Source organism: Neodiprion pinetum, chromosome 5, assembly GCF_021155775.2.
Source record: "Neodiprion pinetum isolate iyNeoPine1 chromosome 5, iyNeoPine1.2, whole genome shotgun sequence".
Classification (NCBI taxonomy): Eukaryota; Metazoa; Arthropoda; class Insecta; order Hymenoptera; family Diprionidae; genus Neodiprion; species Neodiprion pinetum.
The window spans coordinates 4,047,014-4,074,493 of record NC_060236.1 but is presented as its reverse complement, the minus strand read 5'-3'; the positions used below and the strand labels follow the sequence as shown (position 1 = coordinate 4,074,493).

The 27,480-nt window shown below is 35.0% G+C and overlaps 8 protein-coding genes across 12 annotated transcripts in view; 3 read left to right on the top strand and 5 right to left on the bottom strand.

The window, feature by feature from the left end:
• Window positions 1–607: 607 nt before the first annotated feature.
• LOC124219857 (probable cytosolic Fe-S cluster assembly factor AGAP009023) lies at window positions 608–3,221 on the bottom strand. Its single transcript, XM_046628050.2, has 7 exons — window positions 3,014–3,221; window positions 2,807–2,902; window positions 2,521–2,676; window positions 2,138–2,408; window positions 1,793–2,041; window positions 1,322–1,702; window positions 608–1,246 (listed from the first exon to the last, which is right to left on the bottom strand). Exons 1-7 carry the CDS (start codon window positions 3,077–3,079, stop codon window positions 1,005–1,007), a joined length of 1,461 nt encoding a protein of 486 aa, XP_046484006.1. The 5' UTR covers window positions 3,080–3,221; the 3' UTR covers window positions 608–1,004.
• Window positions 3,222–3,693: 472 nt separating this feature from the next.
• On the top strand, window positions 3,694–5,411 carry LOC124219859 (dynein axonemal light chain 4-like). The gene is made up of 2 exons (XM_046628053.2): window positions 3,694–4,080; window positions 4,401–5,411. Exons 1-2 carry the CDS (start codon window positions 4,021–4,023, stop codon window positions 4,647–4,649), a joined length of 309 nt encoding a protein of 102 aa, XP_046484009.1. The 5' UTR covers window positions 3,694–4,020; the 3' UTR covers window positions 4,650–5,411.
• A 249-nt stretch (window positions 5,412–5,660) lies between these two features.
• LOC124219950 (dynein axonemal light chain 4-like) lies at window positions 5,661–6,120 on the bottom strand. The gene is made up of 2 exons (XM_046628217.1): window positions 6,055–6,120; window positions 5,661–5,921 (listed from the first exon to the last, which is right to left on the bottom strand). The coding sequence occupies exons 1-2, from the start codon at window positions 6,118–6,120 to the stop codon at window positions 5,661–5,663; spliced, it is 327 nt and encodes a 108-aa protein (XP_046484173.1).
• Window positions 6,121–6,260: 140 nt separating this feature from the next.
• Window positions 6,261–13,166, bottom strand: Git (ARF GTPase-activating protein GIT1). Its single transcript, XM_046628048.2, has 13 exons — window positions 12,881–13,166; window positions 12,320–12,453; window positions 12,125–12,237; window positions 11,753–11,939; window positions 11,503–11,633; window positions 11,198–11,384; window positions 11,013–11,085; window positions 10,127–10,324; window positions 9,886–10,052; window positions 9,096–9,266; window positions 8,738–8,929; window positions 8,410–8,643; window positions 6,261–8,336 (listed from the first exon to the last, which is right to left on the bottom strand). The coding sequence occupies exons 1-13, from the start codon at window positions 12,936–12,938 to the stop codon at window positions 8,136–8,138; spliced, it is 2,046 nt and encodes a 681-aa protein (XP_046484004.1). The 5' UTR covers window positions 12,939–13,166; the 3' UTR covers window positions 6,261–8,135.
• A 201-nt stretch (window positions 13,167–13,367) lies between these two features.
• On the bottom strand, window positions 13,368–16,517 carry LOC124219856 (kinesin-related protein 4-like). The gene is made up of 4 exons (XM_046628049.2): window positions 16,289–16,517; window positions 16,070–16,161; window positions 15,534–15,624; window positions 13,368–15,303 (listed from the first exon to the last, which is right to left on the bottom strand). The coding sequence occupies exons 1-4, from the start codon at window positions 16,344–16,346 to the stop codon at window positions 13,502–13,504; spliced, it is 2,043 nt and encodes a 680-aa protein (XP_046484005.1). The 5' UTR covers window positions 16,347–16,517; the 3' UTR covers window positions 13,368–13,501.
• A 495-nt stretch (window positions 16,518–17,012) lies between these two features.
• Window positions 17,013–18,947, top strand: PCID2 (PCI domain-containing protein 2). The gene is made up of 5 exons (XM_046628039.2): window positions 17,013–17,153; window positions 17,236–17,277; window positions 17,361–17,482; window positions 17,551–18,032; window positions 18,280–18,947. Exons 1-5 carry the CDS (start codon window positions 17,133–17,135, stop codon window positions 18,798–18,800), a joined length of 1,188 nt encoding a protein of 395 aa, XP_046483995.1. The 5' UTR covers window positions 17,013–17,132; the 3' UTR covers window positions 18,801–18,947.
• A 593-nt stretch (window positions 18,948–19,540) lies between these two features.
• Eps-15 (Epidermal growth factor receptor pathway substrate clone 15) overlaps window positions 19,541–27,480 on the top strand; it is a 15,395-nt gene continuing 7,455 nt past the window's right edge. For 4 of the 5 annotated variants that reach the window (XM_046628032.2, XM_046628036.2, XM_046628037.2 and 1 more), the window contains exons 1-10: window positions 19,541–19,606; window positions 20,321–20,365; window positions 20,458–20,691; window positions 21,117–21,389; window positions 21,480–21,686; window positions 21,823–21,986; window positions 22,172–22,331; window positions 25,639–25,884; window positions 26,455–26,517; window positions 27,053–27,396. In XM_046628032.2, the coding sequence (XP_046483988.1) occupies window positions 19,550–19,606; window positions 20,321–20,365; window positions 20,458–20,691; window positions 21,117–21,389; window positions 21,480–21,686; window positions 21,823–21,986; window positions 22,172–22,331; window positions 25,639–25,884; window positions 26,455–26,517; window positions 27,053–27,396 (1,793 nt within the window). In that variant the 5' untranslated portion in view covers window positions 19,541–19,549. The remainder of the gene's footprint in view (window positions 19,607–20,320; window positions 20,366–20,457; window positions 20,692–21,116; window positions 21,390–21,479; window positions 21,687–21,822; window positions 21,987–22,171; window positions 22,332–25,638; window positions 25,885–26,454; window positions 26,518–27,052; window positions 27,397–27,480) is intronic. The other variant, XM_046628033.2, reaches the window with a different exon arrangement.
• On the bottom strand, window positions 22,367–24,536 carry LOC138190969 (Ig-like V-type domain-containing protein FAM187A). The gene is made up of 8 exons (XM_069136101.1): window positions 24,401–24,536; window positions 24,112–24,295; window positions 23,878–24,046; window positions 23,441–23,789; window positions 23,178–23,356; window positions 22,931–23,112; window positions 22,693–22,848; window positions 22,367–22,609 (listed from the first exon to the last, which is right to left on the bottom strand). Exons 1-8 carry the CDS (start codon window positions 24,534–24,536, stop codon window positions 22,435–22,437), a joined length of 1,530 nt encoding a protein of 509 aa, XP_068992202.1. The 3' UTR covers window positions 22,367–22,434.

Here is a 27,480-nt window from a genome sequence, read left to right as displayed (position 1 = left end):
TTTAAGTGCTTACATTCATTTACAAATGATAGCACATCAATTTTATAGATTGAGTCGCTTTATTCGTCAATGCGTTTATTTCTATATATGTATATATATACATATCTGTATAGAAATCTTACTCGATTGATGATGCATAAAACGGAAGTAACACAGAGCACCCAGTACGATTTATGATTTTAATAAATATTAGCTTGTATTGAGAATTGAATTTCATTTAAAATGGTTTGTTGAAGAATGCAAAGGGCTTTACTAGATTGAAATCTTTGTTTTCGTGGAATGTGGAATTGATTGGTATTCATTTCAGAAAATTTTGATTGAAAATTAAAATTAATGAATTGCAAAATATGTGGTTACATAAAACAAATGGTCCAATTCGAAAAAATGGAAAGCAATACCGTAAAGTAAGATGTAATAACATTTCAAATAACAGATTTCAAAGTATGAACTTATTTGGATATGGAAAAATAGAGAGAGAAAAATGGCATAATTCTTTCGAAGTTGCATCGACGTGATTACCTTATATTATGGATATATTCATTAATCAGAATTGTAATCAGGGATGTGAAACATAAAAGAGAATGATATTAACTTTTTTCCGAACTAATGCAACATACCTGTATATAACTGGAAGTTAATGTTAGTAACGTGATAATAACACTATGTAGAATAGATGAGAAACTGAAAAATATTAGTAATTTCGCATAATACATACAAACAGTACAATTTTAATTCTTAGATAGATTTTTTGAGTAACACTTAATAACACTCGAACTCAAAACTTGTTGTTCTGGCATGAAATATGTGTCGATTTACTTCAGTATTGTACCACATATTTATTTCATATGATTTTAATTTGTAAATATATTTCAAATGATAAAGATGTTTATAAATATTAATATATTGTAATTGCTAATACAAATCATCCAATTTTGTTCTTTACCTTATACCAATTTGGAGAATTACCTACTTAGTTATTAGTTGTGCCATTCTTGTGGAACATTTCACCACTTAATCGCAAGTGCCGTATTCATCTTCTCTATTTCATGATACTGCGTATGGAGGAAAGCAGCGGATTTGTCGGAGTGCTCGCCTTCAAGCCACGTAGTGTACAAACTTAATGTAACACAATTTTCTTCTGGTTTACTTAAAGGAAGACTGTGATAAACTGTTTCAAGTTTAGCGGCCAATTCACGTGGCTGTAAACCATCCTGAGGTCGTATTTGGGCTCCACCGTTGAGGCAGCCTATAAAGATGAGAAAAAAACCAAGTTTTAAGAAACGAATATTGAAATATGCTTTGTCGCTTGAATGAGACTTACCTGAAGGACAGGCCATAACTTCAACATAGTGATACGGAGACTTCCCTCTTTTAAGTTTCTGAACGAGGTTTTGAATGTTTTTAAAGCCATTGGCAATAGCGAACCTGAGTAAAATCTTTCCATCTTTTTCCAAAACTGCCTCCTTGAAATCTGGATTTCTTAGATTTTTAAATTCAACAGTAGTATTGGCTTCTTGGAAAAGATGATAAGCGGCGTACTGGAATATGAAATGAGCATAGCCACCTGATCCCGAGCCTTGATGTCCCCAAAGTATTTTGTCAGATTGTTCTTTGTTGTATGCACCAAAAGGTCGGTCTATTTCACCATTTTCAACATCGTTCAATGACACTCCCTGACTAATCAACATGTTTTCCAATTCAACTGAAAAAAAACAAAATTCATAATCACGAACAATGAAGATGAATAAATTCACAATAATGCATCTCGACACGTTTTACTAATATTGCATACTTGACGTAATCACGCAGTCGACGTCTCTGGTCTGCTTAAGTTCATTGTAAAAATCTTCTCGAGAGGCTTCCAATTTTTTATCATAACAGGGCATCACGCTGATGTGATATACTCGCTCAGGAGGTAGCCCTTTGTACTTGGCCAAATGGTATTTGACCAAAGAACCCATTACTTGTTGTGGCGATTTTGTCACACTTATATAGGGCAGTATGAAATTTCCGTGAGTCTTTTCCGCGTAACAAACCCAGCCTAATTGTACAAAGAAAGAAATTACCTGGATGGATTATAATAATACACAACTGTCGGAATTTTTAGTCACAGTATTCGGTAAAAAATAAGCTATACCTGGACAAGACGAAGCCAGCATCGGTATTTGACCTTTGACATTATCCTGAGAAGACTTATATCTTTCAATAAATTCTCTCGCTGATTCCAGCAGAGAAAAATCATCTGCTGCAGTCATGTCCAATATCATATCTGCTCCCAATTGACGAAAATGACCAGCTAATTTGCGGGCAGCGCTTTCTGGATCCAAACCATAACGCTCGGCTAGCGACAAAACTGGCTGTACTGATAAACTCACTACGATGAATCTTGCCTCTTCTTGTTTTCCATTCTGTGAAACATCAAAACGTTGTCATTAATTTGAGAATAGATTGTGACCAACTTTTTATCGACTCTGCCTCCATTCGAGAAACAAGGAGTACGATGTAGATATAATGCATTACCTCTCGAAAGTTCTGATTTTTCTGTAAGACCCTCAGAAGTTCCTCTTGGCTCTGCTGAGTAACAAGAACGCTTTCGGCCGATGTTATACAGCCGCTGCAAGCTAAGCAGTCGGCTAAAGTGATCTCGACTTTCTGAAGTTTTTCCGAAGTACCAGACTGTGATAAAGAAATAAAAATAATTAATTGGGTGAAACATGCTCGGTTCAGTTTCGGAAGTGTGAAAAGGTGATTAGTTCTGACTATATAAAAGGACAGCATTTATAATATTCGTTATTAACAGACGAACCTCATTTAATTCTACATACGCTCCGTCTTCCTGTATTTTTATTTTAGCCCCTGTCTTAGCCTTCGACTTTGGTATTTCAATTGGTTTTATACACTCCTGTAAAACAAATTCGAATTTAGCGCCTATTCTTATACGCTCGAGAAACTGGACATGCAAATACAAAAGTTTAGGTGATATTCTACGGGAATAAAATATTTTTAAACTTACCAGTGACGGAGTTATGAAATCGTCTAAATCCGTCAATTGCAGAGCACCACTAAATCGTGATGCCATGTTTTAAAACTTTATATTGAAATCAGTCGGAATATCAGGTGTATACTTCGCAATACATCAATGACTATCACTTGCGCACACGACAAACTGCGTGATTTTCCCAGTGTACTTAGCGTCAAGCTAATGTTACTTATACAATACAGTAATAGCTCGGTAATCGCGGGTGGCGCCACTTTACACTTTTAGGAGCAACAATGACCAACAGTGGGAAAGAGCGTTTTCGAATCCATCTGGTGGCAAATAATACACATTGCAACTCTGAATACAATTCATCTGGATTCGCATTGATTTGAGTTTTGTAAAAGAAATTTGTCATTATATTTTGAAATCTAGACACACGGTAAAACTCTTGCAACAAAATAAACTGCAACTGTAGTCAATATCAGCTTAGACGCAACACAATTGCTTGGCTCTTTTTGACCATGAATTACGAGCACTATTAATTGTATTTTGCTTACGAGATAAAATTAAGGAATTTGATTGTTTTAAATTATAGATATATTACGAGTTCTCGAGCGTTGACATTCCGCATCAATATATACCTGTATATGAACAACAATCTAAACGGACAATATTAAAACACAGCGTGCGATGTCGCGATTGCGCCGGCGCCTATTCTTTCACCATTCACGATGACGAAATCGAGTGCATAGATACGTGGGGGGTGATTCTTCCTCCCTGTTGCCTTGGGAAGTAAATATTTTGCCTCCTCCCTTTCTGCCAAATACCCAACGCCCCGTTTCCTACTTGACATCTGATTTGACGACTCCGCATGAGTCACGAGCGCAATAATTTTGCCCCAATTTCGCCTGCTTCACGGCAATTTTCTCTGCATCGGTGTAACACAGGTGATTCGTCGTGTGTTGCCGCACATACAATTAATAGTGTAATGCAATTATAACTACGATTGAGATTGAATTATAAAAATAAACAACAGAACGATGACGGAAGTCAAGAAGGACGATGTCGTCAAAATACTTCATACGTATCCCTTGTGTCGCGTGAGTTTCAATCCCCATTCAATTACAAATATCTAAACTTAATTATAATGTTTATTAAACTTTTCTCGAAAATAAAAATAAACAAATTCGAATCATGTATTCGAGCAATTGATTTCTTCTCTAATTTTGATGCAATATCTTTGCATCTTTTTGTGTAATTAGAAATTAAGATTAACAAATGAACTTAGAATCAAGTGTATAATATTGAATTGAAATTTAATTTTCACAGTCGTTCAATAAATAAACATTTTCAGTGGAAATTGAAGTTAATGGGGCATTCTTTTATTTTTATTTTTGTTGTTTATTGTTTGTTCCAACAGAAATGTGACATGAGCGACGAGATGAAACAGGAAGCGATGGAGTTATGCGTAACGGCAGCCGAGAAGTACGCGGATAATTACGAGAGTGCTTCGAAAATGATCAAGGAAACGATGGACAAAAAATTTGGAGCATCCTGGCACACGGTAGTGGGTGAAGGATACGGATTCGAGATTACCTATCAGCTAAAACACCTTCTGTACATGTATTGCGCAGGAAATTTAGCTATTTGTATATGGAAATCCGCGTAGCCATAACATTAAAGTCTATCTTGATAACGGTATATTAATGCTATCAGTTAGACAAAAAAGCTACGTCACCATCCTAATCACAAGCAATTGATAAAAAATGTTTCTAAATGTGCTAACTCTGTGAGATGAGTATTGGCAATATATTTAAAGATGTATTGACGTTGTAATTCGTGTAAATGGTTTCACTATAGATTATAAATATTCTCGTTCCTATTTTTTCAACAGATTAATATCGATTTTAATTGGTTTTCACATAGGTACTTTATATGTTGCAATATCGTGGTTTGGAAAATTTTTACGATCGATAATCTTTACTATAAAAATTGACGATAAATCGATGTTCGAATGACTGATTAATAATAGTATAAGTACAAACAGACTCTATGGAATTTGATTCTGAATCTTTGATTTAAATTTCTGTGAGTATGTAAATACACATGTGAGGAATATGATAAAGTTCGAGAAACATCAGATCTAGTCAATTATTGAGAATTATAAAAACACAGTTAAATGAAAAAGACTACACTTGTGTAATATTAGTTAATATCCCAAATCTAGTACCGCCTTTGATTTGCGTCCATTGAAATTTCAAATAGGAGATACGAATGGTCAGAACACCAGTTTCATAATTTATGATTATAATAAGATTGCAATAATATTTATGTATAATACCGGAAATTGTCTCATTATAAATACATACATGAGATGTAACAATATTTGTGGCCTGATTGAAAATATATTCAACAAATTTGAGACACTGTATTTGATTCAAACTCGATTTTTAGTTGAATTAATTCTATCAATACCTTCAAAACCGATAAACTTATTTGTATAACAAGTTTTTAACGCTGCGACACAACAATATAAATGCGTTCTAAATAATCAAGCTGGTACAATTTTGTTTTTGTATAGATGTAAATCAAATTTTCCAGATCTCCGTTTGTATTATTAAAGCGCTTATTCGTATGAGTAAAGATAAAAAAATAAACCCAATAATAGATTTTAAACAAGTTAGGAAAAGCCAGTGACCGTCCTCCAAATCAGAGCAGCAAGATTGCCACCTGTGTACATGTAGAGTAAAGTTTTTTCTTGATGAGTTACAGAAAAACCGTAAGCCTCGCCAACTACAACTTGAAACGGAGGACTAAATTTTTTATCAAGACTTTCTTTGATCATTTTAGCAGCATGTTCATAATTATCAGCATATTTTTCTGCCGCCGTTGTGCACAACTCTAACGCCTCCTGTTTCATTTCTTCTGGCATATCGGTTGTCTGTAGAAAATTAGAAGTTAAATAGAAAGTGAAAAGAAAATATTTTAGAATTTCATGTCGTGAAAACTATCATCTATTTTGACATCAGGGAATGAGCACGTGTTTCTCTCTTTCATGTTATCCTAAAACGTACCTTGCATAACGGGTACGTATGTATGATAGGTTGCAGAAGCTCTTTCATCACTTCTCCTGCCGACATTTTTGCAGTTTTTAGAAATTAAAACTATATTTGTATCGTGTATCAGTATTTGAAATAAGAGATTATACACTCATTGCGTCAGTAAGTCGCAGAATAAAGTTTCGCATAAAAAATGAATAAATCGTTTCAAACAAAATATGAAATCTGACAATTGTTTTTCTTTTATTACGAACCAACGGCAACGACATTCTAGTATCTTTTTCCATCTTTTGGTTCATGTCTACTGTCATTACTTTTCAGCAGCGTAAACGAAGCTGATTGACGTGTGGATGTACAATTTTGATAGAAGTTGTATTAAATATATTAGCTTTGAGAGGTAAGCTTAAATGTAGAGGATTAACGAACGTTGAATGAAAACTCTCATGTAATAATTTTGTTAATCAGTAAATATATGTATATAGTATGTATTTATATGTAATTTGTCAACTCATTCAAAATTTCAATGAGGATAAATACTTAATATTACTCTTGTCGATGTAGTACAATAATAATATTATAAAATTAGCTATACAGATGTTGTATATTGTATTTTCTTCATTATTAAATAAATTTAATATTAAATGAAAAATTACTTCTAAAAATCGCAAATATTCTAAACAATAAATTTCAACACGTTCAATAATTATTTCATTAGACAACCAGTAAAATTCCAATGGCAAAGGGGATGCATAATATTACTAAGCCTACGTCAGTTCGCATCCTCTGAAGCCACATCAATTAACTAAACATTGTGTAATATAAAGCACCAATAGCATTCTTTTATCGATACTGAAAAACGTTATTTATATATATATATATATATATATAGATGTATATGATTATGTATATTTTAATAATAAAAATATTTCCTTAATTGTATTTAATACGGAACACTTTTTATCTTTAATATATTCTATATAAAAATTTGAATCTGAAGCAATGCATCAGGATTCTGTTTAACGGTACACTAAATATTTTTTAAATGGATTCTTCAGCTGCACATTAAATACAATTGTTAAAAGCATGAATAAATGCAATAAATATCTTTGTATATCCAGGCACATTCCTCTTTTTTCTTATCGCTCATTAAATAATTTAAATGACGTAAAAGGTCGCGTAAAAAAAATTAACGATGCCTTGATAAAAAATTGATTGAAGAAATATTTCTATTCAAAGAATGAAGATAATTCACATTGGAAACAAGTTGCATTCAATGATTCGAAAAAAATGTCAAAACTCGTGTAGTTCAAAATAAAAACGCAGGTGTATGTAAAGATGAAGAAATTGCAACGACTATCGAATTATGAGTTGAATATAAAAGATCGATGAAAATGACACAGATAAAAGTGGAAAGAATATAGCTTAGATGGAAGAAATTGATACGTAACTGTATGAACTATATATTTGTCTTAAGAATTTGTTAGTTATCTAGCTTGCTAGATGTAACATAACTATTTAAACTTGTGAACTATTTTATATGCTTATTATTGCAGTCTTTTCTTAATATACCATGTTATTATTACGTACATATTAAGTTTGAAAAGATTTTACTTGAATTTTAAGGTTGCGCATAAGTTTTGGATTTGAACTAAATACGATTTGGCAATATCTTTTTCTTTCAAAATTTACACTAATCGGTAAACCGAATTCCAGGCTCTAAATAGATTCAGTCTTTATAATTGATATTAATGATTAAAATAGAAATGACCTACATCGAATAGACTTTTAAACTATGAAAAAGATGACATTACGTTACTCGCGTGATATATGATACAGAAATCGTATACTTTGTTAATCTGATTTGTGAAATGTAAGTATGATTAACCATTCAAGCGTTGAGAACAAAAGTTATTCACAAACCGATAAGCTGTATACGTATATTACAAATTTCATGAGCATATGGATATTATTATCAGTAGTGATTTACCTAATGCAGCTATAAACAAACGTTCGCTACAACAAATTTTCGAGAATTGCACAACTTCCTATCTTGATTTACCTTTGATAAGTTTTATAGAAATTAACCTAATTCAGTATCAACATACCTGAAATTGAGTGACCAGAAGTTTTGTGGCTTTAGCTATGTCGTAAGCGCACGAGCGTACTTGTTGAAGACACCGATCCATGTGGTCTGTATCACTTGTGCACCTTTGTAGTCCTGCGCATTCCGCTTGAAGTCTACCTGTATTACCATTTAATTGACGTAATGCCGATCTTACGTTATCCTCCATTGGATTCTACAGAATAAGTGTTGAAATTATAGTATCAGACACAACCATGATTAAAATCAGATAAAGACCAAATACTAGCCGGTGGAAATATTGCGGTCAACTCAGCAACTGCTACGCGAATTTTTTCAGCGCAAGGTACGAAAGCTTCTCTGCAACTGGGTTCCTGCATAGCCATCCACAACTCTTGAATACGTCTTGTGACTTGTTCTGTTCTTCTAGTTACTTCCTCGCTAGGGGGAAGACTCATAGTACCACAGTCCCACAGACTTTGGGTTGTATTTGGCCGCGGTAATGCTTCAACCTCCCGTTTTGCCTAGATTCATCAACAAGTTTTGTGGTGAAAATTACATCGTTGTGACAAAGTTCCGATTCCCATAATCTACTAATGAAAATCCTCTCATGCATACTTGATTATTAGCCGTAGACCACGGGGAAGACTTGCGAAGACCTTCTCTGGTTTCGTACATTGATGCCGGTCTTTGACTACCTCGAGGTGTCAGGGTTTTTACATCTAGGATTGGTTCTGATCCCAGTTCTCGCTCACCAACCACGTGTCCATTAACCACAGCATCTTCTTGAAGTCTCGATTTGAGAGGTGCCTGTAGCAAGAAATATATTATCCACTTTCAAAATGCGAACACAGTTTATTGAACGTCGTGCATGTATGATGAGATTGATTAATAATATTTAATCATGATAAACAAATTTGGTAAGCCTTCTACTTTCGAATCTTGTGATCGATTTCAACCGACTTTTGTAATTCACCTGAATCATATTTCGTAGCTCACAGTTTTCTTGCGATAATCTTTCGACGGTGGACTGAAGAGAACGTATTTCATTGCGTAGGTCACGAATTGTTGAATCGGAGAGGGTTAGTTGCTTCTTCAGAACTTCGACCACAGAGGGTAAGCCCTTGGCCATTGGAGCGAGAGCTTTCTAAATAAGAACATTGCGTTTCCATAATCATATACGTATGAAGGAAATTTTACAACCACACTGATTAAGTTTGACAAGTGTATTACGATTAGAAACTGTGTTAGGGCAACATGAATCCTTGCAGGCGACGAGCTAAGATTTATTAAACTCAGCATGTACTCATTTACGTATCTGATTAGAATGTGGATTAGGATTAAATGATCAGAAAATTTTCGCAACAGCTGTGCATGCACGAACACAGATCTGTGGCACTTGCCTAGTAACACTGCCTGCAGAAGAGCCACGTGCTCAGTCGATTCCGTATTCGTTGTTTTCCTACTACTTCAGCCACCTTTAATAAGTTTTTTTTTTTTTTGTGTTTCACATAGAGATAATTGATGAAATTTATCAGAACTTGAGTAATTCCGAAGTAAGTACAACGACTGCTTCGAAAATAACACTTTATCGAAGTAAGAAGACTACAGGTTCATCAATCGAAATGAGTTACAGGTAATCGGGAATGTAAATATAATAATAATCAACTAATTTCGAATCAATTCTTTCACTGCGAACTGTGTACGTGTGGAATGTATAAGTGTGCTTAACGATTGCAATCATGTCTTATATTATGTTTAAATACCTCGTCATCCAAATTGGGAACAGACGTCTGGGCAGAAGCATTGACCACTGTAAGAGCAGCATAGTCGTCATCGGAAGCCACGCTGTCATATAAAGGCTCATCGTCTGATACTTGTGATGCATGATTGCCAAAGGTCTGCTCTTTGCGAAGCAATGAAACTGCAGGATCTGTATTAAAAATCAAGATAAAATTTTACATCACCGATTATACGATTACGGGAATTTTTCAAGCTTTTACAAACCTTGTGGAGGAGTACTGTTAGTAAGCATATGTCTCTGCTTGGCCTCGGTAAGAAGATCGATGATTAAAATTGCAAACTCTTGAACAGTGAACCGCGCAAGCTTTTGTCTACCCTGATTCCTTGTCGACGATAACTGCGGGTTTACCGGCAAGAAAGGGACTGTGCATCTCTCTGGCAAAGATGCGTTGGACATCCAAACTACGATGAAGATTAAAGATAGATAAAAAATGTAAATAAGTGATGCAAACCATAAAAATTTGGGTTCATCTTAATGGAAAACTGTGTATGGAGCTAATTTTATGTGCATGTAAGGAATATACTGTAAACCTACTGATGCAAAGTCTGAAAAATTGAAATTTAAGTTGCTACAGTAGCAAAGTTTTGTAGTATGGTGATTATAACAAGAATATACTTACACGTCTAGTATCTGCTAAATTATAGAACATACTAATTGCAAGTAAACACAGTATTCCATAAGCATCTATAATGACTTGATCTGATGCAAGTTGCCACCCCAACTACCAGTATAATTAAAAAAACTAATACCTAAACTAAATTTCATAGATAAAATTCAAATCGTATTTAACTCACCTCTCCTTATGATTGGCAAAATAAAAAATTCATGCGCATTAATAATGAGTAAATGAATGAGAATAGCTGTTTTGCGTTTTAGGTAAACAGCATAGTAAAAAATATGCTCTATTTTTTATGGCAAAAGGTACAGCTATGATCGCAATATAATCAATAAATCATTTTGGCCTATTGCTATTGTTATAGCTTATAGAAACATAGTCTTGAATCGTGGATAACGTGTTTGAAATTATTGACTATGATGAAGACTTAGCGATACACTATTTAAAACTAGTTCAAACATAATTTTACTCACTAGCTTCTGTCTCCCGACGATCTACCTCATCGTAAACGTCCATGGCAAGCTCTTCCAACAAATGGTTTGGTAACTGAAACGCACAAATTAGAAGCATCAAATTTTGTATTACCATTAAAGTGACATTGTTATAATGCATTTCACAAAATTCCTAATTGATGAATGAATTTGATGGAGTTGCTTACCATTTGTAACTTATTTCTAGCTTGAATAGTCATTTCATTTCTCTCCGTTGTACCCCATTGAGGTATAATAAGGTGTTGTCCTAGTCGGTGATCCGGTTTACGAGCGCATACATGATAAGTTAATCTGTCTGTAACTTCGTACATACTTTCAATGATTCGTTCGGCTAGATCCAGGTGTCCAGCCATCCTGAATAATAATATAGAATATAATTCAGCAGCTAACTTTTTATCACTTATGATATGAACGGCGAGTGAGATAGTTGTCGTTTCGTTATGAAAGTGGAAAAAAAAACAAGCAGACATACTTGGCATGTTCAGCAGCTGTTTGGCCATTAGAATCCATTGTACTTGGGTTGCCGCCATTAGCTATGAGGAGTTCCAACTGTAACGCCTGTCCTGCCTTAGCAGCGACATGTAATGGCGTGGTTCCTTTCTCCTAAGAATTGCATTATCTGATCAGTATCTTTTTTTTAATTCATTAACAGTGACCGAGTCGATTTAAAGGTAATGGTTCATCAAAGTTCCTACTCTCTATGCAATGTAAATATGTCGTACTTGATAAAAGTAGTTTGGATTAGCACCCTGAGCCAATAAGCGAAGGGAAGTTTCTAGATTAGCAGTACGAACGCTGCTGTGAAGCTGTCTACTAAGTTCTTCCTCGCTACAAATTTCCTCTTTACTAGGTCGCAGGATAAATGCCAGTTGCTGATGTTTTGCCTTGATGAAATCCGCTTTCACTGGGCTGCGTAAATTTGAATATATGTAAATAGGCAAAGGATTTGAAATCCGGTATTGTCTTGACAAAGAATAAAAATTATTCAGGTTTTATAGAAATAATAAGATGCTTGACAGAGAGTTGCGTCATTCTATTTATAAAGTGAATCACATTATAACGATGTCAATAATGTTTAAACCACCTCAACTTACTGTAACAGATCTTTGGGTTGAGGTTTTCGTCTGCTAATCTTGGAGTTGCTTGGATCCAACAAGGAATGTTCCCAAATGCTATTAGCACCATTGTTATTCAGGGTACGTACCATCTGTTGAAATGAACATTATCATACGTACAATGCTTAAAAAGATCAAACAAAAACTGGTACTGTAACGCTCGTTATCACTGACCGAAAGCAAGTATGTGCTCCAAATTCCCTTGTGAAGAGACTTGATATGCGATACATGGCGTCCTAGACTGCGATGAATACTGCAGCATTCGTCGCACAATAGGATAGCCCTGTTCAAAGATGCCCATCCCGGTTCTAGTTGTATAACAAAACAAAAAAGAACATCAAAGTAAACGTATAATTTTTTGAAAAATTGAAAGTATGGCAATAATATTGAAGTAAAGAAAAAACTATATCGGATTTACGCACACATCGGTAAGTGTCAATAAATCGGTAAATATTGACAGTACAAAATGTAAGGGAGTAATGTCAGGAAATAAAAATCATTTGACAAGTTTTCATCAGCGACCGGAGAGTATTTCTAACCTCATGAAACGAGGTGAGATAAATACTTGTTGTTTGTTGTTTAGGATAAAAATGAAAGTGAAATTTTTAGAAATAAATGAATGCGAGTGAGACAGAAAAAGTGCGCGTATCAAGCGGTGAGATGACATAACGCCTAAGTAAATAAGTAACTAATTGGGTAAGATGATTGAGATATAAATAAAAATGATGCAGTTACCAGGAGCTCCACAGTCGGCACAAGTATCCACACTTCCTCGATGCTTTGGTCGCGCCATTATTTTATCTATGTCCACCCTTTAGCCTCCCGGGTAACACCTCTGAAGTTAACGCTGAATACGCGAGACGTCAAAAATCCATCCTTCAATCGGAAGCATGACTTTTTTTTACATACCTAAATAGCAACAATTAACGTCTAAGTAATTGTTGATGACAAATAAAAACACTGCTCAAAGACGCCATTACACTTTTCATTAATTATTTACCACCATACACATGCAAACATCCTCATATGCGTTGTGTCGATATATCTAAACCGTCGTATCTTCGACTAGTCGAATCTATTGTTGCGCAATCGACTTCGTTCGAAAGATGTACGTTTTATCAACTCAATTGTTGGAATCCTACCGAAGGAAGTTTGTGGTACTATTTCTGCATATACATACACGACAATTTATAGATCTGAACAGATATTTTAAAAATTCGTTTATTCCTCCAAATTAAGATCAATGGGTAGAAAGACGATTACAATAAATACGTTGCAATTATAATTTACAAAAAATAACATTAAATTGTACAGTTATTAATTATACAAATACAGTTTATGCATTACTACACGTACTTATGGGTCAAATTTTTGAGGTGTAGCATGCAAGTCATGAAGTTCGGATAACAATTTATCTGTTAAAAGTAATCCATCGTTTACCATACTACTTGTATCCTGAATCTTGACCTTTTCATCCGATCCCATTCGATAGCGCTGGACGTCTGGCGTATTTAAAAATTTATTAGCTGATTTTAGAACCATGTATTCCCGCAATGATCGGGCGTTCTTTTTCTTCCAAGCATTGCTTTGCCCAGGAGTGGTAGTCATGTTTGGCGTACAGGGTGGCTTGGACTGATTGTTAGATTGGGAAGCCGCAAATTTCCCGTTTTTTATCACAGGTGTACTGTGGCTGACAGGCAAGGACTGATTAGCATTTTTCATCGCTAACCTAACGGATCGTCTCCTGGTAGGTGGTTCGTTTTCAATATTTTCTGTTTTATCGATATTCACAGCCAAGTTGGTAGATTCGTGTTTTGATAAATCATCATTTTTGTCTTTATCTGACTGGAGCTTTTCGTTACTTGACGATTTTCTCAGCTCAACAGTCTCAGCAGTTTGTTGATGATATTCCTGGGTGTTTTTTAAACGATTTCCATTATTATCAGACACAGACAATTCTTGGGCATTCAAACGCCTATCAAAACGCTCGTTAGTATTCCCATTGTATTGATATACCAAAAAAGCCATATCTTCATTACTCAAACTTCTCCAACCTTCCAACTTCAAATTGGACGCTCGGATTTTTTGATTATCCAAGTCTATATTCACATTTTTCAACTCCAATTTAAGGTTTGCTAAATATTTCTCATGGTGGGATATTTCATCTATTAATTGTTTTTGTTTGAAAACGAGCACCTCATTCTTCATATCTATCAAATGAGACGTAAACTCAGTCAGTTCAGCATCACGATTTTCTTCAGTAGCATTTTTTATGCGCTGGAAAGTCGTCGATTCCTCAGATTTAACAGAATTCGCAGGTGGTTGTAGGCTTAAAACTTCTGAATATGATCCATCCTGTACAAATACACTATCTTCTAGTTCCACGCCAACATCAAAATTTGTTTGGGCTTGAGAAGCTACTTCCTTTTGCATGACAATTACTGTAGGCCGATGACATGCAGCTTTTTCAACATCTGAATCTGGCTGAACGATACCTAGGGTGTTTTGTGAATCTTTAATATTTTTATCTGTTAAAGTAGAAATGTTCACAACTGTATTGGAATCGACTACGAGCTGTGAACAGTTGCAGCACTTAGTAGATTTCTGATTTTGCTTGGGAGAACTGGGCGTCGAAACTGAGTGAATTGAATCCTTTTTTGCATCTTCAATTTGATTAGCAGAAAAATTTATTAATGATGTAGTACTTGGTTTGATGGACAAGTTTTCATCATGTGTCTCAGAAATTAACGACGACTCTTCTGGAACATTCGAAGGTCTTCCACTTTGCACATTTTTCTGATCAACAAGGACATGGTTTACAGGTTTATAAATCGAAGATCTTACTGCCGTTGAATTTCGCTTATTAATAAAAGAACTCGTTATGGATCCCGGTGGTAATAGTCTGCTGCATCTCAAATTTCCGTTAGGATTAACTGTGCTCGGTTTTCGAGTGGGCTCTGCTTCACGTGCTGCGATGCTATCAGGTAACCTTGGCACAATTTTGTTACCATTCAGAAGTCGACTTTTTCTTTTTAAATGATTTAAATTTTCATTTCGTTTTGAAGAATCGTATAAACTATCGAGTCTCTTTCTGGCATTGTTTTTGGGTGATTCCAACAGCTTATGAATATTACGAATTGGTTGCGGCAATGGTCGACCTACAGAAGTAAGGAAACTTGTTACCATTACCAGTCTTAGTCATTTGGTACGGTACAAGAATGTAAGGTACGCTACAATTTTTATAAAAGGAAAAGGAAAAAAATGAGACCTCCAAGAATCCATGTATGCAAGTTGAAAAGAAATTTTTAAACTGAACAAACTTCTCTGCATTGAATATTTATTTATCTGTACCAGCTAGATATGAAACGTTCTATCGAGCAATACTGACCAGGAGTTTTGCGACTTGATCCAGTATTTCTGCGGTCCGATGGATCGTTGAAATAAGCCATAGATATTCTCACTGGTTGGCATTTTCTCTCCTGTGTATTAATAACAAAATATACAGTTGTAATTATTAACTCTCGACAGTCAATTCTGTTAATATTACATTTGTAGTGTACATGTATAAGAGTGTGTCTAGAGCATTCGCAAAGTGTAAGTGAGCCGCAAGTCAAAGGTCGATGGGACTCTGGAATGTATATAGCAGCCAGTCCAAATATAGAATTCGAACTATAAACACCATCTATTCAATTATTTCTCGTCATTATCTACACCATAACATGAAATTGAAAACATACCTGAACGTGACAGAAAATAAGAACAAAAACAAACATGGAAAATCTATAACCTACGCATCTATTTGATAGTCAGCTTTGAAAGTAAAAAATTGTATATTATTAACTCTTACTCTGGATATTTCAGCAAAATTGACTTTATAAAAATGGATTCTGTTAACATTTAAAATTTCCTGAATTTTAAACCCACCGATCGAGGTTTGGCTTCAGTTGTTTCCGGTCCAGTGTGACCTGGCACAAGGTCACGGATACTAAATATTGGATATTTTTTGCCGCTGGATTCTGAAAAAGGTTCCATCATTATTTCCGACGCTCAATGAGAGGAAACAAAACAGATTAACGTCGGTGAACTAGTTCGATTATTTTACGTTTAAAAAATATATTCTAGTATTGAATACGTTATACTCACTTGATGTGTAACATCGAGCATTGTTCGATAGATTCATTGTCATATTTTGTACTGACATTGTTCTTCTCGTTGATTAAACCATTCCTACTGATCTGCTCATTTATACAATATATATGTAATTTACACCAGCTGCAACCGTTCAGAATTCAAACCTCACCTAACCTAACCTAATCCGATGCCCGTAGAATGGGAAGGGAATATAACCATAGGCTGAGTTGTTACGGTGCCAAGTTCTTGGCCAATAGGAATGCCGGTGAAGCAGGGAACCAACGCCACCTAGTGCACGCTGCATGCGAATTACCTATTTTATTGGCATTCCTATTGGTTAGGAACTAAAATGCAAAGCTGCGCACGCCAATTGCGCACAACGCAATCAGATATTGTAGCGGCATGTGTAGATTTGAAAACCACGAACGGAAGGTTATGGAAGTTTTTCGATTTTTCACCCTAGTTTTTCACGTATGTTTTCACGACCCACTAACAATCTTGGATGTAATAGAATATGTTTTAAAAGAAATTTGGTATGAGACACGAATCGCCAACTATCTCTTCTTGAAATATCAACATCATAGATGGGATTCGGATCGATAATAATGTTATCGACAATACGTCTCACCGTCGGCATGTTTTAACAGGCTATACCGGTACTAAAGAACACGACTATGGATTGATATTCAGAACCATTCCATAACCTAAAAAATAAACTTGATAAACTGTGAATTGTAATCTGTCAACACGGTATAGACAGAACGTATTTATATCTGGAATTTCGCGAGAAAACAACTTTCAACAGATGTGATTGGCAGTTCTTTATTAACCTGGTTACCGAATATAAAAATCTATCATGGATTCATACATAATGCAGGTAAAAAAATTGTTCAACCGCCCATCCAATCACTGGTTAATATCAACTGAAAGATGTGAGGTTATAATTTCTCTATTTACAGCTTCGGCGCGCTTGGTTGAATCAGGACGGTGACGTTCTGGCTGTAAGTACATTTGTAATTTTCCCATAATCGTCACTATGCATTCGAAGATTTTCCTGATTCATACCTGATGTTATTTAATCCAGGATCTGCTGTCGCTCAGTCATAATCATGCGACAAATCCTCAACTTGGAAGCGATGCTGCAATGACAAAAGCAATGGAACACTTATCAGCACCCTTTGACGACCTGGTTTTACACCATATAAAGTAAGTAGAATATTTTTCAGAGATATTATTAAGCAAAAATAATTAAATTTTTGATAAACATTTTCCAGGGTCATATCGTCATTAAATAAAGACGATGCATTAACGTCGTATGCTCATCAGAGTGCAGCTATTCAGTCACTGGCAAAGATACTCCAGTTACAAAAAGACGAGAATTGGATGTTGCCAGTAATGAATTCCATGTGCTTAGATCTCAGGCGTCTAGCCCTTAAAGCTGAAGCATCCAAGTTTGGTAAAAATCAAAAGTCCGGTGAGGTGCTTGAAAAATGTGCTGAGTGCCTAATGAGCTGTTTTCGAGTTTGTGCAGCTGACAACAGGAACTCTGAAGATGACACGAAAAGATGGGGAATGCTCGCATTGGTTAACCAGCTGTGGAAGGTCTATTTTCGCATAAACAAACTCGATTTATGCAAACCTCTAATCAGGATCATTGAATCGTCCGGTCTTAAGGATCAGTTCGCGCTCGCGCAAAAAATTACGTATAAATTTTTTATGGGACGCAAAGCCATTTTCGATAGTGATTACACAGCTGGTAAGCGTCAATAGTCAGTTGCAGGCCTTTCCACTGACAGTCACTTTTAAACTGGAAATGTAGCTTATTGTTCATTTTTTTTAAATTAGTCAGCATTAACAAATGTTTCACTTATGCTTTTCTAAATCAAAAAATGTTGAAAATGTATAATACAGATGATGTTAATTTTATCTAACTGGTAACGATGTTTTTAGAATGAAATTAAAGAGTGGATTTATTTAATGCCTGTTATTAAATTGTGTTACAGCGGACGAATATCTGACCTACGCTTTTGTCCGTTGCCACAAAGAATCAGCAAAGAACAAACGTTTAATTCTGACGTATTTAGTTCCCGTCAAAATGCTGCTGGGCTATATGCCAAAAAAATCATTGTTAGAAAAGTACAATCTATTGGAATTTTGGGAGTTGGTCGAAGCTGTTAAACGAGGAAACCTACGCAGCTTGGAGGAAGTGATGAACAAACATGAGATCTTCTTTATTAGTGCTGGGATTTACTTAATAGTTGAAAAGCTGAAGCTCATTACGTATAGAAATTTGTTCAAAAAGGTTTATCTCGTTTTAAATACCCATCAAATACCCGTAGCCAGTCTTTTGGCTGCTCTTGAAATGCACGGTGTTGACGATGTAGATATGGACGAAACGGAATGCCTTGTAGCCAATTTAATTTACGAGGGTAAAATCAAGGGTTACATTTCTCATCAGCACAAAAAATTGGTCATTTCAAAACAAAATCCGTTCCCGCAACTGTCATCGTTGAATTCAAATTGAATAAAAATACGATAATCAAATTCTGTGAATTTTGAAGTAGATTACGATACTATAATTAATATCGTTAAGGAAACTGCTGTTATGTATACATACCTTTTATACGAAACCCGTAATTGTAGGTATGAATTAAATATTCTTGTTATACAAGTACGCATTTCTATTGTTTCTCTCTTGTCCAACGTCAGAAGATGCGTCAGACCATTTGCCAATGAAATAAAAGCTAATGGTATGATAATACGAATTTTAGAATACTATCAATATATATTCGTGAAGAGTACACGTTCGAAAATTCAAATTATGTAACTGACTTCGAGCTTAAGCATATTTTTTCGCAATCGTGAAGATAATTTAAAAGACAAGTCTCGAAAGGGGGAGGATTACTTTAACTGGTATAAAATAATCTGTCAAGTTTTTTATATTTTTTTGTTACTTAACAATTCAAATAGAGAAGATTAAAAATTTTCTTCGATGCATAAAGGCGTCATAAAAGTATATTTGAATCTGGCACTAGACTCAAACGCGTGTGTACTGCATGGCAATGTAGGCAATACAGAAATTCTTTACGTAATAACGTAAGAAAATTGACGAAAGTATTTGTCTGTCGTTTGTATAATAGGGCATAATAAAGGGTCAGTTTTATCGTGATAATTGATCGTATAAATAAGAGTTATTAAATTTGTGAAAATCGTTAAAATGACGTACTATTGATTGAGGGCCTTATTGGTTCTTGGGCCTTCGGACCGCGGCCAATGAAAATTGCGTTAGTATTCGATGCAAGTATGGCCGCCTTGCCGTCACCTACGCAGGTATGTAATATTTTTTACATTATTTCCCCTGATTAATTCCTGTTGAGAATACCCTACGTGAGATATAATGGTAACGCGGATATTGTTTCGTAAGATAAATGAAATTCTATCAATAAACGCCTCCTCGTCGCTGTAAGAGGCGATTTTTTGGTCAACCTAAGCATCTCGCCACCCGTGACAGCATCGATGCTATCTCCGATTTTCGTTTGTTTATTTAACTCGAGTGATTTTTTCATCGTGGATCTGTGGCCCTCGTTATTTAGTTAAATTGATCGTCCAGCAAGTACTGTTTAGCATTGATAACATTACTTCCATTAATCGAATCGCATGAAAATGGCGAACGTTTACCAATGCACACCCCTTTTCAGAATCGTCTCCTCACTTTGATGATAGAAAACCGTTTTGACAGTTGTTAAAAGAAGAGATAATAAAAAATATGAATAAAGAGTAAATCCTTTGTTATTGCATTTTCGAGTAACTTCATTTATACGGAGATACATTTTGTTCACCTCCTTCAGACTATAGATAATTGAAATGTGAAAAGGAATGATTGCTGTCATTTAAACGTTATCTAGCCTAATGCCAACTATCTTATTTCGCTTCCTGTTGATAAATATACGATTAATTTTGGATCTAACATTGCAGTTATAATACTACAATTTACATTTTTGATTACATTAGTGGAATACTAAAACAATAAAAACATTGTTTCAGGTGGCTGGAAGCCACAGCGCCATATATGAGGCCTATTATCATCAGGTAAATTACACTTTTACCTCTGTATATAATACAAATTATTAATTGTAATGTAAAGCGTGATGAAAAACGACTATACGTCAATTTATCTAAAGGTGGACCCTAACGGGTATGGCCGTATCGGAGCGATGGAAGCTGCACGATTTTTGAAAAAATCACAGCTGAGCGATGTTGTGCTTAGTAAAATTTGGGATATGGCGGATCCACAGTCGCGTGGATCATTGGATAAATCCGGACTTTTCGTCGCGCTAAAACTTTGCGCCCTCGCTCAGGCAGGAAGTGACTTGAGTATGGCAAACCTCAATATTGAAACACCTCCACCCAAAATGGTAGGTTTTAATCATTATTAGTAACTCTGGTCATTCTATCTAATATAAAAACACTAGCTTTCAAACATATCAGTTATTGTCTTGTATTTGGATATTGAGTGGGAAATATTTTTTCAACGAAATTAACAACTAAAAAGCACTCAAGTACAATTGTCGTTGACTGCAGAGTACAGCTGTTTAACACTATTTGCTTCGTTATCTTATCAGTTTAACATTCAAAACCTCTTCAAGCGTGTCTACTTCATATCTGAAAGAGAACAGAGATTACAGATTCCTTTTTTTCAAAGATATTTTACAATGGTCTCTGGCCAACTCAGTCATTTGAATACATCAAACTGATTTTGACAAACTTTTGATATCATTGATGGTAATGCGTATGCTATGTTTGACGAAACTTTTAGAGAGACATAATTAACGTTTTACAGGGTGAAATTCCAGTGATACCCCAAAAACCAAAGCCTATATCTCCAGGGATAATAACATCGATGAATAACGGGGACTGGTCGATAAAACCAAGTGAACGAACAAAATATGATCAGTTATTTGACAGCTTACAACCAGCTAATGGATACATTCCAGGAAATAAAGTGAAAGGTGTTCTTATGGATAGCAAACTGCCTCTTGATACTCTAGGAAAAATATGGGATCTTGCCGACATGGACAAAGATGGAATGCTCGACAGGCATGAATTTGTCATTGTAAGTCCTGTCGCTTGTCAAGTGCGAATAATTAATTTTGGTAATCATATTATTATTACTATTATTGTCTTTTTGATCTGTATTCTTCAGGCTATGCATTTGGTCTACAAGGCACTTGAGAAATATGCTATTCCCAATGTGCTACCTCCAGAATTAATGCCACCAGGCAAAAGAAAAGAAGTCATCATGTCAGTTGCTAAATCCCCAGTACCCCCAATGGTTAGCGGACCACCGCCTATTCCTCCTTTACCTACTGCACCTGCTCCCAGCAGTCTTGTCGGTTTAGAATCTACAAAGGTAATCAATTTTTTCTTGTCAAAACATGCAGCAGAGAAGGAACTTTGATAGAAAACTTAGCCTGAGTCGCGATTGAGTGATCTGCTAATTTCTTACAATAATTCGACGATAAGATTCACCTTATTCATTATTTTAGCCACCAGCTGTTCAACACTGGGTCATCTCAGCCGAAGATCAGGCAGCTGCGGACAAGCTCTTTGCGCAAGCAGACATGGATATGGATGGATACGTATCTGGGTCTGAGATCAAAGATGTATTTCTACAGAGCGGCTTACCACAGACTGTTTTAGCTCAAATTTGGTATATCTTTGTTACAAGTATTCCGTTACCTGTCTCAAAAAATGTGTTCTAAGCCATTATTTTTTGCCTGTAAACTAGTCTATGTCTTCTTGAAAAAAATCAAATAACATACTTTCCTTAAGCTTTGGTTCCTACATTCAGTCGATGATGAACCATTGATAAATGATTTATTTTGTACTCAACAGGGGTTTGTGCGATATTTGTCAAAGTGGTAAACTGAATAAGGAACAATTCGCTCTGTCGATGTGGCTTATTAAGCAGCAACTAAGAGGCAAAGAGCCTCCCGCTACTCTAACACCTGAAATGATACCACCGTCTTTAAGAAAACTCACAGAAAACGTTGTGGTGAGTATTGAATAACCAATGAGTAATTACCTACTTCAATCAGTTGCTGAAAAAACTGGCATTCGTGCTCTTTTATTTGTAATTCAACCCATCACCAAACAAATTAATGCTTGGTAATACGTTTCCGGCCTTTGAAGGCCTTCCAGAATACGTAAAGAAGTACGGTAATTATTATAATTGCCCCAAACATAAATACGTGATGATTAAATTTTATTCCTTCAATTTCATCTGTCACTTCCAATCGTATTGTACCAGCTAATTCTTCGTTCTGCCAACAACTGGAAAGTATTCACCAGCTTTAAACTATATTTGTAATTAGAATTTCTTCTTTTTTTTTTCTACCACCCAGTTTGTCTCTTACCTGTAGATATTTGCATCTATAAATAGCAGTTCTATTATTACCAATTGATTCTTCATATTTACGTAAATTCTGCCTCTAGATTGTTCGGCTATCAGCTTCGGATTCACCACTTTATTTCCAATTTGCCAAACAACTGGAGCATCGGTATTCATATTCCTTGCAATATTGAAAATAGAATACAGTGTAATGCACTATTTGCCGAAATTTAAACATCTGCAAAAACAATTTTCTCTCTAACCCAGGACACTTCAGCGTTGTCTTTGTTCCGTGTTTTTTGTAAAACGTAACGCGGGTTACAGTTGGCTGTGCATCGGGAGGATCTTGAAGCATTGAATAAATGCCAGCACTGTTGTTAGCGCTCTCCAATACATTCCCTGCTTTGTCCCGTACTTCGAAGATGATATTTTCTTTACATTTGACCTAATAACAAGGCGTCTAAAGTTTTAAAAGTAACAAATAATGTAGTCGAAAGCCGCAACCTGTACCTTGCAGAATCCGACCATAATCTCAGTCTTACGATTTTTTATCTCTTTTATATTTTGAATCAATTTTGGTGTCTGCTTGGATCTACAAGGAATCTTGTTTTTAAATACTGGTAAAATAGTTGCCACCAAATCTGATATCTTTTTTGGATCCTCTTCTTCCTCAGTTGTGTCCTCATTGGCTGCATTTGAAAATGGGAATTCAGATAAATGTCATGGCGAATCAGTTTTTTTGTTTTTTTGTATTTCCCAATATGATCAATCACTTTCTCTCTTATTACACTTGGAGTTTACGAGCTCGAACTTTGATTTCGATACACGTTCATCCGTAACATGTTTATGAGTCGAATTGTCGAGCAATGAAATAGTACAGTATCCATATCTAATTCTTTTGCCAACTTTATTGCAAACCGAACACTCTGTCCACTCCGTCCAGGACGAATAAGCCTTTAAATTGTAGCGTGATATTATCGTTGGCGATGAAGCATGATTCCCTTTAGGCGCTTCGTCTGGCCAAACCGTCTGCGTTTCTTCCGAGCTGTTATCCACATGTACAAAGTACGGAGTTGCCAAGGTATTGCCAAGTTCGCACCAGTATTGACCTGCTTGGTATACCTATATTTTCATGCAGAAATGATTTTTCAATTGTAAATGAGAAGTTGTTTGAGACACCTTAGGATTGGTTTAGTTTTTCATAGTTTACTTGGATATTGTACATCATCAGGGTTTTACTCTCCGGTGACATTAGTGTGTGTTCATCCAATTCCACCAGCTGATTAGTGACACTGTTGTTCGAGCTGCTGTTGAAGTACCATTCAACTAATTCAATTACATGCTTTTCCGCCGGTGAGACACATATGTCGCACTCTAATCTGTTGAATTAACGCTATATTTCAATTTATGGTTTTTTTCAAACATAGTAAAACAACTGTATTACTCTACTGATGTGCCTTCCAGAGCCATTACTGCTTCAGGATAAATTGTTTTCTCTGCTCCACTTCTGGCATATTTTTGTTTCAAGCATTCATAATATTCCAGCCACTGTTCACGATTCACCTTCCTCAACGTATCGTTTGTTCCCGGATATTCAAACTCATTGATGTCCAAACTTAATTCAACCCCTCAAATGAATAAGATTTTTGTTTCTTATTACTATTTTTTACTTGACACGATCTGCACATGTAAGTTGAAAACGATACTGCCTTGTAAATGATTAATTGTGTTACCATTTTTATTTTTGTTTAATATTCCATTAATCTTTTTTCTCCACTTCTCAGTTTTACTGTTCAATTTTTGCTTTATGTTGTAACTCACTGCCACGCTCATCGCAACGTACAACATAATTATAATTTGTAAATTCATCTTGTCTTTTTATTTCTATGACGCAATTAGCTGCTAAATGATCATTTCTCTTTTGTTGTGAAATACTTGAACTTGCATCCGATCTTCTTTCTTTTAGTGATTCGGTGTTATTATTATAGTTGAAAAGTCATACGTTTATGCGAGAAAGTTTTGTACAAAAAATGGATAGTTCAAAATCAAACACATCTCTATCCAAAAACTACTCAGATTTGAGTAATTTAATACAAATTGTGCCGACATTTGCACGAAGGTATCCGGCTGTAATAGCTCTTCAAAAAGAAAGAAGTAAAATCTGCTCGTACGTAAAAGAGTTACATAAAGAAGCTAGTAAAGCGAGACTGGAGGCTCTGTACGGAAAAGACTGTCATGGAAGAATTTTACTAAAACCCATACACGAATATAAGAAGGAATTTCGTATGCGTAAATTGAATGACGAAAATTTTATTATTATTTATAAAAATAAAGATATAAAAAATCGGCAAATCAATCTGCAAACGATTGATTTACCCAAACTAGTTACAAAATCTAAGGAAAATCGTAATAAATGTAAAGTTCCGGATTTCACGCTACTCCAAAAAATTCGTAACCAAGATTTAGGTAAATTCTCATCGCTATGTATCCGAACGTTTTTCAAATTCATTGATATTAAATTTCCTAGAAAAGGTACGAAGACAGTGCATCAAGGAAATGGAACGTGCTGAGCAATTTTGTCATGAACGTCGCCAGAGATTAGAAAATACGAAACAAAAGCTTTTAAAAAATACCCGAAAATCACAATCAAAAATTCACTGTTCACTTGAACAACGTGAAAGAGACCAATTGCCAAAGTTTAATTAAATAAGTACATATGTGTGAACAAGGGGATCACTTGGCATAATAAAGAAATCAATTTTGAACTGTAATTTTTCTACTTATTTATTTATTTATTTTTGTTTTGTAATTGAAGAAAGATAATTTTTTATTCAACCCCATTTATTGAAAAATAGTCATTTGCGATGGAAGAAAAAAGATCCTTCTTACTATGATCTCTGTATTTAGTATCTTCTGACCTCGTCGCGTGCATATATGTGGGTACTCATACATTATTATTTCTCTCTTACAGGAAAACAATAATGTTTCCGGTTATTCTAACCCAGAGTTAGATATGATAAGCAAAGATATAGCGGAGTTGGTACGAGAAAGGCACACAATGGAGCAAGATATTGCACAAAAGGAAGCTGATATTAAGATAAAAAATGGAGAGATTAAGAGCCTTCAAAGTGAGCTGGACACTTTGGCGGCAACTTTGAAACAGTTGGAAAACCAAAAAGGAGAGGCTCAAAAAAGGCTCAATGATTTAAAAGCACAGGTACACATCTTGTCCAGTTATCGCTTTGTAATGTATTATTCTCTAACAGAAACTATGAGTTTGTTCAAAAATTTACGCATCGTCGAGTATTTAGAACTGCTTGATGATTTTTGTATTGCTTTGCTTTTGAATGTGCAGACATTTTTTTTTATTCAATTCATATTCAATTCATATAAAAATTAAACAAATGACGAGAATAATATTATTTCGATTCAATTAAAAAAACAAATCTAAACAAACTACCAACAAATCTGCCAATATTCTAAAAAATAATTTTGCGTACACATGTTTATAAATTTCCGATACAATTCGCGTAGCTAATGATAAACAGATTTGTTGTTTTGTCTGTTGATATTTGTACTTAAACTATTTTCAATTTTTTTATGTATATATTGCTGTCATACCTATTATGATAACATAAAAAGCATTTATAATTTTTTTACTAGTCCTAACTGTGTTTAATTTAGCATAAAGAATTTAGCTTTGAAATATAGCTAAAGCTAAAAAAAAAAACGCATTTTTTATAATTTGTTTTCGTTATGTCTGTTTTTCTTTTCGTTTGGCTTGTAGAGAGCTGATGTAGATAAAGAATTGAGTGAGATCGAGCACGAGATTCGTGAGGAGCAAGACAAGGTATAACAAAAAAAAAAACACTACATTTTCTTTATACAAATACAGAAGAAAATAACATGTAACCATATTTTAACATTGATACACTAATCAGGTTTTAACGCATGTTCCATTAACGCGTGATAGCATTAATTGAAATGCTTTACTTTCATTCGGAACATTCAACTCAGATTTAGATAATGAAATTTATTAGAAACGCATGGGGCAATGAAATTATGATTCAAAGATAGAGCATTTTTCGAGCACGTATTTTAGAAAATACCTATATAGCCATATCACTCGGTTTTGAAGCGTCGTACAATTAAAAGTATACTGAATTGTATGTCAGTTTCTGGGTTTCCATCCTAAGAAAAAGCTAAATTCAGGCTTTTCAGCCACAAAACGTTTTACGTTCAATTCGAAATTTCTGGATTACGACTAGATTTCATTTTCTTCGAGTAAAATGCCGCGAATAAACGTTTTATAGATTGCTAAAAAAAAAACTTCAACAACAATTGTGAATATAAACATTCAAATTTATTTTTTGTCAAACAAAAAGGTAGATAAACTTCGTCAGCAAGCGGAAGAACAAGAATCCGTTTTACGCACCCAAGAAGAAGAGCTCAGTTCCAAAAGGCAGGAATTAGAGGGTCTTAGATTGGAAGAACAACAGCTTGAACAGCAACAAGTAAAGAGTAAAGATCAGCTTAACGAATTGACCAAAAACCTTCAGGATACTCAGCTTCAAATAAGTCAGGCAAAAGTAAAAATTACTCATCTGGAAGAACAGCAAAGGCAAATGAGCGACGCTATTGCGTTGTACGATTCAGCTCTTGCAGCTGGTGATCCTAGTCTTGTCCCTGACACCACTCTGCGATTTGAACCAGAAATCCAAGATCCTCAGTTAGTATACACTTAATAATTTCGTCAGTAAAAATTTCACTCCTGAGATAGTTAGCAAACGATATATTTATCAAATTTTTACAA